At 36.0% G+C, this 14,637-nt stretch overlaps 1 protein-coding gene across 1 annotated transcript in view; it reads right to left on the bottom strand.

The window, feature by feature from the left end:
• The window catches only part of BMPR2 (bone morphogenetic protein receptor type 2), a 104,410-nt gene that overhangs the window by 18,576 nt on the left and 71,197 nt on the right, over positions 1-14,637 (bottom strand). The window contains exons 4-9 of the mRNA XM_084893178.1: positions 13,422-13,532; positions 12,573-12,664; positions 9,933-10,163; positions 9,097-9,211; positions 4,562-4,722; positions 3,185-3,332 (exon numbers count right to left, since the gene is read on the bottom strand). Of these exons, the coding sequence (XP_084749304.1) occupies positions 3,185-3,332; positions 4,562-4,722; positions 9,097-9,211; positions 9,933-10,163; positions 12,573-12,664; positions 13,422-13,532 (858 nt within the window). The remainder of the gene's footprint in view (positions 1-3,184; positions 3,333-4,561; positions 4,723-9,096; positions 9,212-9,932; positions 10,164-12,572; positions 12,665-13,421; positions 13,533-14,637) is intronic.

The following is a 14,637-nucleotide window of genomic DNA, read 5'->3' as shown; positions in this document are numbered from 1 at the left end:
AAGCCCCCTCTCCCCACCCTTCACACCAATTAAAATGACAGAACAAGCCGGGACCGGTTTGGCTCAATGGATAGACCGTCGGCTTGGAGACTGAAAGGTCCCGGGTTCGATTCCGGTCAAGGGCATATACCTTGGTTGCGGGCATATCCCCAGTAGGGGGTGTGCAAGAGGCAGCTGATTGATGACTCTCTCTCATCAATGTTTCTAACTCTCTCTCTCTCTCTCTCCCTTCCTCTCTGTACAAAATCAATAAAATATATTTTAAAAAATAAATAAATAAAAATAAATAAATAAATAAAAATAAAATAAAATAAAATGACAGAATAATTCAGAAGGAAGACACCATTATAAGGCACTTAGTTCCTAATATTGGCATCCTTTCTACCTTGCAAAAGTCATTTTTTAAAAATATTTTTTTATTCATTTCAGAGAGATTGAGATAGAAAAAACATGCAATTTAAGTTTTATGTTTCAATTTGAATACTCAAAAGAATCTATAAACACTGTCCTCCATCAATATTAAAAATACTAGAGGTGGGGTGGCGGAGGGAACTACAGGAGCGGTGCTCCAGACAGAAGCGGGGACTTGCCAGCTACCAGAGGCTGGGAGTGAAGCCAGGGGAAGGAAGGCCTATTCTTCCATGAATATTATGCAATGGGCCTTTAGTCTATATATATATATATATATATATATATATATATATATATATATATATATATATATATAGAGAGAGAGAGAGAGAGAGAGAGAGAGAGAGAGAGAGAGAGAGTGTGTCATGCTTTGGTAAGAGTCCCTAGTGGCTGCCGGCTGGGGCCTCCCTCCATTCCCCTGGCTGGCCCCCTCCCTAGACGAACACCTGGTCGAGAGGATAATTTGCATACTATGCTTTTATTATATAGGCTATTTACAAAGATTAAATCTATAATCTATGCAGCATAGCCCAAAATTTTTTGGAATATTACACTATCTATAAATATGTGATATTTTCACATGCTCTAAACATTTCAGCAGATACTAAGTTTTCATGGTTCTAAATCTAATTATTTCATAGATACTTGTGTAGAGCTAATTTCATATTAGGCAGTGGAACAACTGTCTTAAACTTTATAATCACTTAATTGTTTAAGGGAAGTTCTATAATCCTATTTCCTCTCAAACTGTCCAAAATAGATAAAATATCCAAGACTAACAGATGACATTCCTTGCTTCTCACAACACTTGTTACTTGTTAATTATGCCTTCAAGAAGTTAGGAATTCTTAGTCCCTTACTTAAATTACACTTTTCTCTTTCTTTTTCTTGCCTTCTTTTTTTCTTCTTTCTCCCTCATGTATATAAACTTGACAGCATTTCATTCTTCCTTTGTAACAGAAATACCTTATTCATTCATTTTGTTAATATTTTTTCCCTTTTATTGAATTTACTGGAGGGACACTGTTTAACAAAATTATACAGGTTTCAGGTGCACAATTCCACAATAGATCATCTGTACACTATATTGTGTGTTCACCCCTCCAAGTCCATCCTTCACCATTTATCATCCTCCCCACCTCCTTCACCTGTATTTTGGAGTCAGCTTACATAGTGTGCCCATTTATTAATAAAACATGTACTGCCCTAGCTGATTTGGCTCAGTAGATAGAGCATGGGCCTGCGGACTTAAGGGTCCTGGGTTCAATTCTGGTCAAGAGCTTGGGGTTGCAGGCTCAATCCCCACTGAGGGGCCTGCAAGAGAAAGCTGATCAATGATTCTCTCATTGATTTATTGTAATTAAATATATATAACATAAAACTGACCATTTTAACCATTTTGAAGTGTACAGTTCTATTGCACTTAGAATATTAATAATGTTGTGCAACCATCACTACCACCAATCTCCAGAATTTTTATCTTTCCAAACTGAGACTCTGTATTATTAAACAGTAATACCCTATCTCTTTTTCCTTTTTAAAACTCCTTCTAGTTCTATTATAATTCTTCCAAGATTTTGCCTTTCCCCTTTATAAACATCTAATATTGTTCTTTATTATTTATCAGATGAAAAGCAATAATTATTCTTTGAATGCAGTAATTGCTTAAAAATGTTGCTGATGGCAGTCTACTAATGCTAATACTATAAGAGTCAGTTAGTCAGACATATTTCTATAAAACAATTCTGGGTTAGTGTATTTTTAAAAATCTGTGGCCTAAGTTTCAATACTAGAAATAAAAAGTTCCAAAGTTCCAATAATACTATAATTATACTACAGTTCCTGCAATTTGCAGAAAAACACCTCAAGGTACTCTGCACTTCCAAATAACTAAAAAATATACTTCCAAATAAGAAATGACAGACCTCTGGTTAATCTAAATAATTAATTTCATCATATTTTAGAATTATAAACTATTATTAAATGCTTACTGTTTTTAAAGCCAAAAATTTTAACCCTACTATTAATCTCTATTTTTATGAAATAGTTCCATTTCATAAATTTGTCCAATGGTGATTCAATGGTCTGTTTTTCCTTTTTCTATATTTTTAATAGTGTTATTCCTATAAAATAGAGACCATTTATATCAAATCATTTTGTACCCCATGTAGTTAAGATTCTATATAACAGTGATGGAAAAAATACTAACAAAACGAGAAAACAAACTCATCTGTTTATTTCAAGTAAGCCTCAAACAAAGCATAGCATTCACATTAGATGAATATTCTTTCATTGAAAGGATGAAGGAAAGTAGGAAGGCAAGAAGAGAGAATTTTAAAAAAAGATAGAAAAGATAAAGTGTTACAGTGGTTAATTCATTGCTTCTAATTCCTTATTGAATCAATTTAGGACACAATGTAAGTGTAGCTTATCAAATGCTCTGAGGGTGCATAAGGAAAATTATGACTGCTAAGGCAATGAGAGACCAAACTAAATATGGTTAGATAAGCTATTGTGAGCAATTAATTAAATTGCCCTCAATGCAAACATGGAGTCCTTTTAGTAAGTTTTTCCTTCTGGCTAAATATGTTTCTCAACACTAGATGGCACTAAACTAAAGGTTTAAATGAAAGTCAAAATCTGTAATATCAACAATAAAAAATATTAAAGAGAAAGTAAAAGCATAAAGTTGACTTTCTTTAATATGAGTAGAAAAAGCAGATATAACTGCTTTGCATAAAATTCATATATCAATTTTTGATAGATCTCTTACCTGGGAAGAGGTCTGTACATCTCATAAATATCTCCCAATAGATTAGTCCAAGAGCATACATGTCTACTTGTTTCAAAGCTGATTCACAGTCCCTCAGGTTCACAGCTCCTTCTAGAACTTCTGGTGCCATATATCTGATTGTACCAACCTGAAAAATTAGAGCATCAATTTTTGGAATGAGAATGAAGGGCATACATTAGACAGAAATTATACATCAATTTCATATCAACAAGATGTTAATAAGTTATTGTATCCTAACCATGCTACTGAAACTGTTCATACCTAATTTTTAATCTAAAAAATGCCTTTGAATAATTAAACTGTGGTCAATACATCCTACTGAACAGAATCAATAAAAAATGAGCTAGATCTCCCATTGCATATCAACATAAAAAAACCACCTTTAAGACACAATAAGAAAAATGCAAAACAATATGCATACCACTTAGTTTTTAAGATCATAAAAAAATATAAATGTATGTACAGACCTGTATATGTAAATGCAGAGAAAAAGGCCACAGAAGGATGTGCTCCACATTGTAATAGTTTTTTATCAGAAGGTGACTAGGTAATGTCTCACCTTGATAATTTTACTCCTACTTCAAAAATCAATTCCTACAAACTTCTTCCTACTGCTTATAAAAAATGAATTTGAATGGCAGTGACTTCCAGAATAAGTTGATGAACTCTATGCAGTGTCTTTTTGGTATTTCTTAATTTTGTAATTTCTAAAATGCTATAATTAGTGGAATCCTATATAATCCTATATAATAAAAGGCTAATATGCAAATAGACCAAATGGCAAATAACTAGGACAACCGAACAACCAGTTGCTATGACGTGTGCTGACCACCAGCAGAACATGGTGGGCGTCGGCCATGGTAGAGCAGGTGAGCAGGGGCACCAGACCACGGTGGGGCATGGGTCACTGCCATCGGGGCGAGCCTCTAGCAGTTACTGAAAATTCTTTGCTCCTATGTGCCATGGTCCTGCCTGGCACTTGCACCTGCTGCTGGTGCCAGCCCCACTCACACTCACTGGTGGCGCTGGCCCCGATCACTCCGTGCCTTCAGTGGGTGCGACCAGGGCCAGCACCCCATCAGCATGTGAGGGCAGCAGCAGTGGGAATGGGGCTGCAGGCAGAGAGGGGAATGGGGGCCACAGTGGGAGGGGCTGGTCGTGGGCACAGAGGATGGGCCGAGACCCACCCCTGTGCCTACCACAGCTTCATGGCCCACAGTTCCTTTCAAGCTGCACAAATTTGGCCCCCTAGTGTAAGGATAATTATCATGAGTAGTTATCAAGGTAGTGGATTCTTAAATGCAATTCATAATGTTTTCAAAGTATGCCCGTATGATTCCTCTTGTATGCACGCACCTCACTTATGGCTGCATTATCTTCTTCTCCTGGGCGTACCAGTCTATTTCCAGTCAGCCTCATGGACAACCCAAAGTCACTAATAACACAAGTTCCATCATTTTTCACCAGGACATTTCTGCTGTTTAAATCTCGATGGGAAATTGCAGGTTTATAATGATCTGTTTGGATAAATTTAAATATTCATTAATGCTTAAATAGCACTATTGGACATGAAATGAGTATGCAAGTTACAGGAACTACAACATAACTATAAAAGGTAGTTTTTTTTCTACCTATTATTTTCTAATAACAAAAAAAGAACATAAGAAATCAAAATTTTAACTCAGAATCATTACTATTTTCAGTTATATTTTATAACATAACTCCCGTTTTATGTGTAATTAAGTTTTAAACTTCAACTGTAAATAATAGCCAACATGCTTTTGCTTCTAATTTTAACACATACTTGTTTTTTCCTCTTCGTTTTAGGGCAGTGATTTTCAACCCTTTTCATCTTATGCACACATATACTGATTACTGAAATTCGGTGGCACATCAAAATATATATATTTTTGCCAATCTGACTCCAAAAAAAGGTATAATTTTTATTCATGTACACTGATAGCTATTGTGTTGACTATTTTTTTTTTTTTACAGTCTAAGGAAAAAGAGGTCAGTGTTCTTGACTAAATAGAAATGTATAGCATGTTTTAAAAATTCTTACGGTACACTGATTGAAAATTGCTATTGTAGGGTAGCAAAAAGAGGCAATAGAAAAGGGGATATCTGGTAAAACAACAACAAAAAAAAGGTCAACACATCTAAAACAAGTATCAATAAAAAATTGACATGCCTTCAAAATTTGTATATGTACCTTACACTTTTCTCATATGGCTTAATATACCAAACCTGTGATAGAATATCCCAGTTCTGCCCTGAGATTTAGCCATGTCTCTAATCCCACCTCAGTTCTTCAAATCAAACTAGAAACAGTTTTACAACAGACTAAGAGAACAAGAGGGGGAGCTGCTATTTCTCAGTAAGTTAAGAAAAGATGTTTTCTCATTTTACAGAGAAACAAAGCACTGTTATGCTTATTCTATTATTTATCACTATACTACATGTCCCATGACAGAAAGAACATGTTTTTCCTTAATTCAACGGCCTGACACAGAGAAAATGTTTGCAGACTGAAAGAATATATCTGAACTAAGCCCCTCATCAGAAACACCACATTTTTTCCCTCTCTGTAAGAAAACTATATTAAGACCACATTAAGACCACAGCTCTTGAAATGAAAAACATTTCATAGCACAATTTTTAAAATTTAAAATAACTCACTAGGTATCCAAAGAATACAGTGATTCAAAGTCAATGATGTTTATTGAATGTTCATATTGAGGACCAAATAGACATAGTATTTATATTTATTACTTTCATTAACAAGTACTAGATTGAACTTTCATCAACAATAAAACTAAAGAGGATACTGATATATATATATATTAAGCAACAGCACAATTGGAAGAAAAAATGGTACTGTATTTTCCGGCATATAAGACGACCCCTATGGGCCTAAACCTATGTTTTACAGTTAAAACATAGGTTTAGGCCTATATTCCCTGTATAAGACTACCCCCCACTTTCGAGGCAACACCAGTTCTTTTTTTTAATAGACCGCCTCTCTGACTCTGGCCAATCTGAGCAGGCTTTTTACTACAACACAGTGTCGTCTTATACGCCGGAAAATACGGTAGTTACAAAGTTTATAAAAGAGTTGTTTTCTTTCTCATTTTCTCCCATTCTCACTCACTGGACCCACCTTCCAAAGCTTCTACTAATACGGTTCAACTCAACCCCAAAAAGAGCTTCATTTCTTATTCTGAATAAAAACAAGATAAGTCTATGTGTATAATCTCAGGCTGATATTTATGTAAGAAAATTTATAGACATTGGAAAATGTTTATATACTAATAATACCAAATCAATACTTAAAACTAAAAGATCTTACACATTAAACTAAAAGATCTTACAGGTTAAGATTGGGGAGAATGTGCAATGACTCAGTGAGTCAGCCAGAGGGAAAAATTGGGTAATACTTTCTGTTACTATTAAAAAAAATTTTTTTTTTTAAAGAAAACAAGAGAGCTGAAACCGGTTTGGCTCAGTTGATAAGAGTATCGGTCTGTGGACTGGAAGGTCCCGGGTTTGATTCCCATCAAGGGCATGTACTTTGGTTGCGGGCACATCCCCAGGAGGGGGTGTGCAGGAAGCAGCTGGTCGATGTTTCTCTCTCATCGATGTTTCTAACTCTCTATCCCTCTCCCTTCCGCTCTGTAAAAAATCAATAAAGTATATTTATTTTTAAAAAAATAAAGAAAATAAGAGAGATGAACAAAGGGGAAAGAAGAGAAGATATGAAACAAGACAGCATTCATCACCAATGCAAAGGGTAAACTATAGACTGTCCTTTTGATACTTTTTTTGCCTTTAAAGATACCCTCAGTATTCATTTTAATCTTTTTTATATGGGGTGGGTGGGATGTTACACAGAAAGGAGCAGGACCCTGGACAGTAGCACTGCACCAGACAAATATCGCAAAAGAAAGCAGGGACATAATATTAATTATGATTTTTTTAAAAAACCTGAATGAAAAATAGTGTCTCTGTGGATATTTATACAAAGTCAGACAAACATATAGACAGAGAACAAGCACACAAAGGACATGGAAGGATATACATAAACAAATAATAGTAATTTTAATAGTAATTTTCTGGTTAGGTTTGAGTCAACTATCTATGTTCATTCTTAGATTTTTTTATAAGTTATGTTTAATATTATTACTAGAAAAAAATTCATAGGGAGAACCAAGTATAAATAAATAGATTCAACAACTTATTCTGAAGCAAAAAACAGCTGAATGAATAACAAACTGTATTATTCCTCATTACAAAATTTCTAAACAGCAAAGTTATATTTGAAAATACTGGGAAGAGCAGAGTTCTTGGGGAGTGGGTGTGTGTGAAAATACCTTTTAAATGTTTTGAAATAGTCACCCTAGCGGGTTTGGCTCAGTGGATAGAGTGTCGGCCTGCAGGCTAATGGGTCCCAGGTTCGATTCCAGCCAAGGGCAAATGCCTGGGTTGCAAGCTCAATCCCTCCCAGTGTGGGGTGTGCAGGAGGAAGCCAATCAATGATTCTCATCATTGATGTTTCTATCTCTCTCTCTCTCCCTTCCTCTCTGAAATCAATAAAATATATATATATATATATATATATATATATATATATATATATATATATATATATATAAATAAAATGTTTTGAAATAGTATAGTATAGTTGGACTATTTTTAAAATAATAGGTAAAATCGTAAGTTCATACAGCTATCATACTTTCTTGCAATAGCATATGTATATACATTTTTTTAAAAAGGTTAACTAGTGAAAATATTAAGTGATATTTAAGACTAAGATATGCACTTAAATAAAACTGGCAATCCTTTTCAGCCAATGTTTGACATGAAACCTTGCTGAATTAGGCAAGCCTTGACAAGGGGGTTAGAAAGATATTTCAAGTTCTGTTCTAAGCCAGCTTATTAAAGGAGTTATAACAATATTTAAGAGTAAGGAAGCACAGTCCAAATGGCTAATGTGCCAAAGCACTAAAGTGAGTGAGTGCATCAAGTTGCTGACACAGATAATAACACTGGTCAATTCTGAATTCAGGAAAAGCAAGATGTCAAGATAAATGAACTGCTAAATTATTCAGGAGAAATTATTTATATATGAAGCAGCAGCTAGAAAAGATGATCCATGCTATTATATAATGGAACAAAGATCTAAGAAATTGATACATTAAGAATTTTCTTCACTACCGAGGTCAGAGAAACTGAAAAAACAATATTCTAGTCTGTAGTGTGACAGGAAAATGCTGTAAGGGGAGTAAGCACAAAGACAGATTTTCGCAGCAAAGCTAATTTAGAGGTGCCTATGATATGAGGTGTATTTTGAAACAAAGTCAGAAAGCAAATGTATTTTTTTTATTTTAAAATTTTTTTTATTGATTTCAGAGAGGAAAGGAGAGGGAAAGACAGAAATATCAATGATGAGAGAGAATCATTGATCAGCTGCCTCCTCCATGCTCCACACTGAGGACTGAGCACACAACCCGAGCACGTGCCCTGACTGGGAATCAAACTATGACCTCCTGGTTCACAGGTCTATGGTCAACCACTGAGTCATGCTGGCCGGGCTGCAAATATATTAAAAGAACATTTTTTAAAGTATGCCTATACAGGTATCTTTGCAAGGACAGTGTTCAGAGCTTTAATCAAATTCTCAATGGTATCATGACTCCTCTAGAGTCTTGAAATTATTTTTCTCATTCTTCCTATTAGATTTAAAATACAGTTCTCACATCAGATCTTTCAAATAGCTGGCTAATAAATCTGCTATATATAATATATACTTTTACTTTGGACATATGAATAAATTTCCCTTTAATTTTGACTCCACATGAGTATCATTCATCTTCTATTCATTGTCTTACCTCCTCGTGGTAATTCTGTATGAAGATAAGCCAGTCCTCTAGTCACAGAATGAGCCAGACGGCAAGAGCTTACCCAATCACTTGTATGGAGACTAAGATACTTGCATAGTGATCCCTATTTAGAAGGCAAAAGAGAGAGGGAGAAAGAGAGAGAAAATACTGCAATTAATTTACTTGATTAGAAGATAAGTTAGAAGTCTTATAAAGGACTTGCATAGTTTAGGATTCCATGGATATCTAATAAATTATAATATTTCAGAATCTTGAAGGAGTAAGACATTTCCTTGGGTAGAGAGAAAGAAAAAAGAAATTTAAACATTATCATTATTGATTTTTCCAATATTTAAAATTATGTAATTATTTCATTTTAAATACTTCTTGATTTCAAATTAAGATAGAAAATGAGTTATTTAGACTCTTTCTTTACACTATACCTCTTATCAGTACAAATACAAATTATATCGTTATGTTTTACAAATAGAAAATAGATTTTTGTAAATATGTATGTGCCAGTGCTACTCAAAGTGCTCATCCACAAGCTCTTTATTACCAACCAGCCTGGGATGGGATAAGGAGCTTGCACCGGAATGAATGTCAATCAAAGCACTGCTGTTCCTTCATCAAGAAAGTCTCATGGTGGGGTGAGAGGGTCGGGGGAGGGAAGGGTTGGAGAGGTGAGGGGTACTGAACAGTTAACTAGTGACAGTTAATTCACATTCTGTGTGAGATCCTTATCTCAATGCAGACCCTTAGTAACCAGTTTGCAAACCAGCAATGTTCTACTGAATATCTGATTGACTGCTCATATAAATCTGTTTATTGAATGAAGGACTTACATTGGGATAGTACTCCATCACAAGCAAATATTCCATGCGTCCATCTGCAGTGACTCTCTCATCTCCAACTATAAAGCGAGCAATGTTGTCATGTTCCATCAAAGGCACTCTGTAAATGTTCTTCTCGTTGATAAAATTCTGACGGTTTGTGAAGGAAAACATTTTTACAGCAACTGGACGCTCATCTAAGGAACCTTTATATACTGCTCCATATCGACCCCGGCCAATCAGCTGCAAATTTGTTTTGAAGCAAGCAAGGTATTAATTCAAATCACAACAGAACAATAAAATTTACTAAATAAAGTGTAAATCCATAAGTGTGCCACAGTTCTCTATGGCTTAAAGGTTAAATTATGTCATTGTCAAGGAACTAATCAAGTCCACATTTTATATGGCTCAGGAAGCAACTACTAGACCCAGCCTTCCCAAAGACAGCAACAATAAACTCTGGGAAAAAATGTAAAAAAAACCTAAAAGTGCTGGAGAATGAAGAAAAGGAGCTATATAGTGAAAGGAGTCAACACTTAGAAGAAAGGAATGGCACGTTACCCCTTTTATATCTCTTAGCCTGAGAGTAGGCTGCAGTCAGCGCTGTGCATTGGAGCTAAAAACAGAATAGGAAATCCATAATCTTTCTGGCCCCAGGAACCAGAGGACAGAATTTGGGATAATCACAGCTGCTGGAAAGTGAGGGGAGAACTTCAGAAAGGAGAATCAGAGAGGGGGGAATGGAGTGAATGCATGGAACAAATTCCTGCTAAAGACAAAGTAACTGAACTAAGATTTGAGCTTCCATCTGAGAAGAGTTTGCAGTGTGTCCAACCAAGATAAATGCCTACTAAAACAAACATTGAAAGTAAACACCCTTCAGAAGAATCTAAAGAACACAGAGTCTGCACCATATTCATATTCACAATATCTACGATATAAAATTAAAAGTTACTTAATACACAAACAACCAGCAAAACGCAATCTGTTCTTTTCATTTTTTGACTTCTGGGGATTTCTCTCACTTTTTTATTGAAATAGGTTAGGGATTTACTATCATCAATTTAAGGCTATTTGTTATATTTCACTCACTGTTTCTAAGATAAAATTTAACAAAAAGATAGACTGTTCTTAGAAAGGTTTATCAATATCTGGTTAAATCAGCAATGTTTGGGAGTGTTTCTTTTACTCAGTCCAGGATAAAATCCTATGGTTTTAATAAGTTTTTTTTTTCAATGTAGTAAATTAGACATCTAATTATAATACATTTATTAGCCACACTTACTTCTTTTGTGAATTGTTAGTTCATTTCTTTTGTCCATTTTTAAAAATTATTTCCTCATATTGATTGATACTAGCTCTGTATCAATTCTTTGTTTCTGTGTTGAAATACTTTTTTTGTATCTGGCTTTTAACTTTGTTATATTTTTCTCCAAAATGAAAGGTTCTTAAAATGTTTTATATTATCAAATCTACCATGTCTATTATTTAACAGTCTCTGCAGTTTGAGGATCAGATTTATATATCTACTAGTGACTCGCTGCATAAAATTCATGCACATTAAAAGGGGATTAGAGGAAATAATTTAATATTGCTATTTGCCCTTTATAATAGAAACGTCAGAGATGAAAGAAAATCAGTAAAATGTACAGGAAAACCTTCCTCCTGTCAGAGTCTGGGGCACACCACGGGACCCAGAGTCAAATCCCCGCCTATCCACATGCACCTCAAAATCATTTGAGACCCAGAACAGGCCGGCTCCCCACATTGGGCTAGATCCAGACCCGGCCAGCCCCACCCTTGTCAAGCCCTGCTGGGCAGGGGGCATAGCCTCAGGTCCCCTGGCCCAGGGTCAGGATGGGGGGCATGGCCTGAGGTCCCCCAGCCCAGACAGAGGCAGGGGCATGCCTTGAGGTCCTCCATCAAGCCCCACCAGGTGGGGGACTTGGCCTGAGGTTCCCTGTCAAACTCCGCTGGGCGGGTGGTCGTAATCTGAGGTCCCCCAGCCTAGGCTGGGGTGGGGAGCATGGCCTGAAGTCCCCCCTCAAGCTCTACCAGGTGGAGGGTGCGGCCTGAGGTCCCCAGACCTGGCACTGGGGCGGGGGAAGCAGCCTGAGGTCCCCTAGCCCAGCACCAGGATGGAAAGCGTACCTTGAGGTCCCCTGTCAAGCCCCGCCAGGTAGGGGGCATGGCCTTAGATCCCCTGGCCTGGCTCTGGGGCGAGGGGAGCGGTCTGAGGTACCCCAGCCTGACGCCAGCACATACTTCTCAGAATTTCGTATCCTTATTACCAAACTCTGTTGAAGTCTGTACTCAAAGGTCAATTCCTTTCTAAATATACTTTCTTTAATAACCCCTTTCCCATAACTTTCTTACATTCTTGTCCATTTTATTTTTCTCCATAGCACTTACTATTACTTGAAATAATATACATTGGTTTACCTGTTTATAGACTCTCTCTCACTACAATTTAAGTCTCAAGAGGGTTATCTGTATTGTTCAGGTACATTCTCAGTGCCTAGAATAGTCTTGGCACTAACCTGATACTCAATAAATACTTACTGAATAAATAAACAAATAATTCAGTAAGTGAATAAAGTCACAGTCTCAGATATGGAAGCAGAAGAATGACCCATAATCTTACAATCTTACCTCCAACAGTTTCAGATTATCTAGGTCAAGAGAGGGCTCTGATGCTGCTGCCTCCATCATGTTCATACTGTGCAGACCTTGTTTACGGTCCCCTATAGGAATAGGCAGAAGTAGTTACTGGGTGCTTCTCTTAAAATGAAGACTTTATTGTACTTTTTATTATATTACCATTAAAAGGAAGAGCTACAGAAGGGTAGGCAGTAAGGCTTGTGCCTAATGTCAATGGGTGTAAAACTATTTACTAAACTAAGAATTATCTATAAATTAAGATGAATGATAAGTAACATGAAATCTGAATTCTAGGAGATGATTCCAGTAACAGACCTAGTTTAAAACCTTAAAAAATACTGCCAAGACATTAAAGGTAGTTTTATTTGTTATTTAAATCAATGAATGAGTGCAGATTTCCTAAAAGTTCATAGAACCTAAAGTTTATTAGAAACAACTGAACATTTGATGATACTGAGAAATTACTGTTACTTTTTAAAATTTTAAAATGGTATTGTAGAGATATATATTTTAAATCCTTCTATTTCAGCAATAATACTAAAGTATTTATACATAAATGACATGTGATTTTTTAAAAATAACCCAGTGGCACAGAAGGTGTAGTGAGTGGGACTAACAGATGGGTGACGTACAGATGTGATAATTGTTGAAGTTGGGTGGTATTTTGTATATGCTTGAAACTTTTCATAAGCACTAAAGGAAAAAGGATTGTTAAGAGAGAAAGATGGGAACTACTGTACTACAGAATGTTTTTTAGCATAAAGATTTTAAAAAGGAGAAAATAAGTATCAACGAAAAGGCATGTTTAATAAACAACAGAATAAGAAGTTCTATTTTTACCTGTCAGCATCCTGTATCCAAAGCATAAGGCAACTATCAAAACAGCTAATACAGAGACTGATGCTAAAGCAATGATTATTGTTTCATCTCGGTTAAATGAATGAGGTGGACCTAAAAGAAAACAAATTTTAAAATATAGTTATCATTAAAGAAGATGTACATATTTATAATGGAATATTACATGGTCATAAAAATGAAATCTTGCCATTTGCAATAAGGTGGGTGGAATTAGAGGGTATTTATGCTAAGGGAAATAAGTCAAACAAAGGCAAATACCATGTTATTTCATTTATAAGTGAAATCTAAAAAACAAAATAAACAAAACGGAAATGAACTTAAATACAGAGAAAAAATGATAGTTGCCAGATGGAAGAGGGGTTTGAGAGGAATGATTAAAATGGTGAAGGAGCCCTAGCCAGAAGAGAGAGCATTGGGTCCACAGACTAAAGGGACCCAGTTCAATTCCAGTCAGGAGCACGTACCTTGTTTACATGCTGGATCCCGGGCCCTGGTCAGGGAATGTGGAAAGCAACCAATTGATTTTCCCTCTCTCTGTCTCTACCTCTCCCTTCTCTCTAAAAATCATTGGAAAAACATCCTCAGGTGAGGATTAACAAAATAAAAAGGTAAAGGAATTAAGTACAAATTGGCAGTTACAAAACAGTCACAGTGATGTAAAATATAGCATAAGAAATACAGTTAATAATATTATAATAGCTAAGTACAGTGTCAGATAGGTAGATGACTTATTGGGGAATCACTTCATAAGTTATATAAATGTCTAACCACTGTGCTGTACACCTGAAACTAATATAATATTCAGTATTGTAATTAAACATTTTTAATGTAAAAATATAGCTATGCTTTTTTTTTAGTATGTTGTTAAATAGTGACAGGAAGACTGTATCACTATTAGTCAAATCTGCAATGTTTTTGCATCAAAGGACTAAAAAATTAATAAATTTGTAATTACTGAAAAGTATACTTCATGTAGATTGTTTTTATAGGCCCGGTGCACAAAATTCATGCATTCAGGGGGGGTCCTTCAGCCGGGCCAGCACCCTCTCGTAGTCCGGGAACCCTCGGGAGATGTTTGGGAGAGGGCCTAAATTGGCCGTCGGACTTCCTTAGCGCAGCCTCGAGGTGGGAGAGGCTCCCGCCACCGCCACTGCGATCACCATAAGCCTGACTTCCGGCTGAGCAGCGCTCCCCGTGT

The sequence above is a fragment of the Pipistrellus hanaki genome (assembly GCF_964339955.1).
Source record: "Pipistrellus hanaki genome assembly, chromosome: 8".
NCBI lineage: Eukaryota > Metazoa > Chordata > Mammalia > Chiroptera > Vespertilionidae > Pipistrellus > Pipistrellus hanaki.
This window is presented reverse-complemented; position numbering and strand designations above follow the sequence as displayed.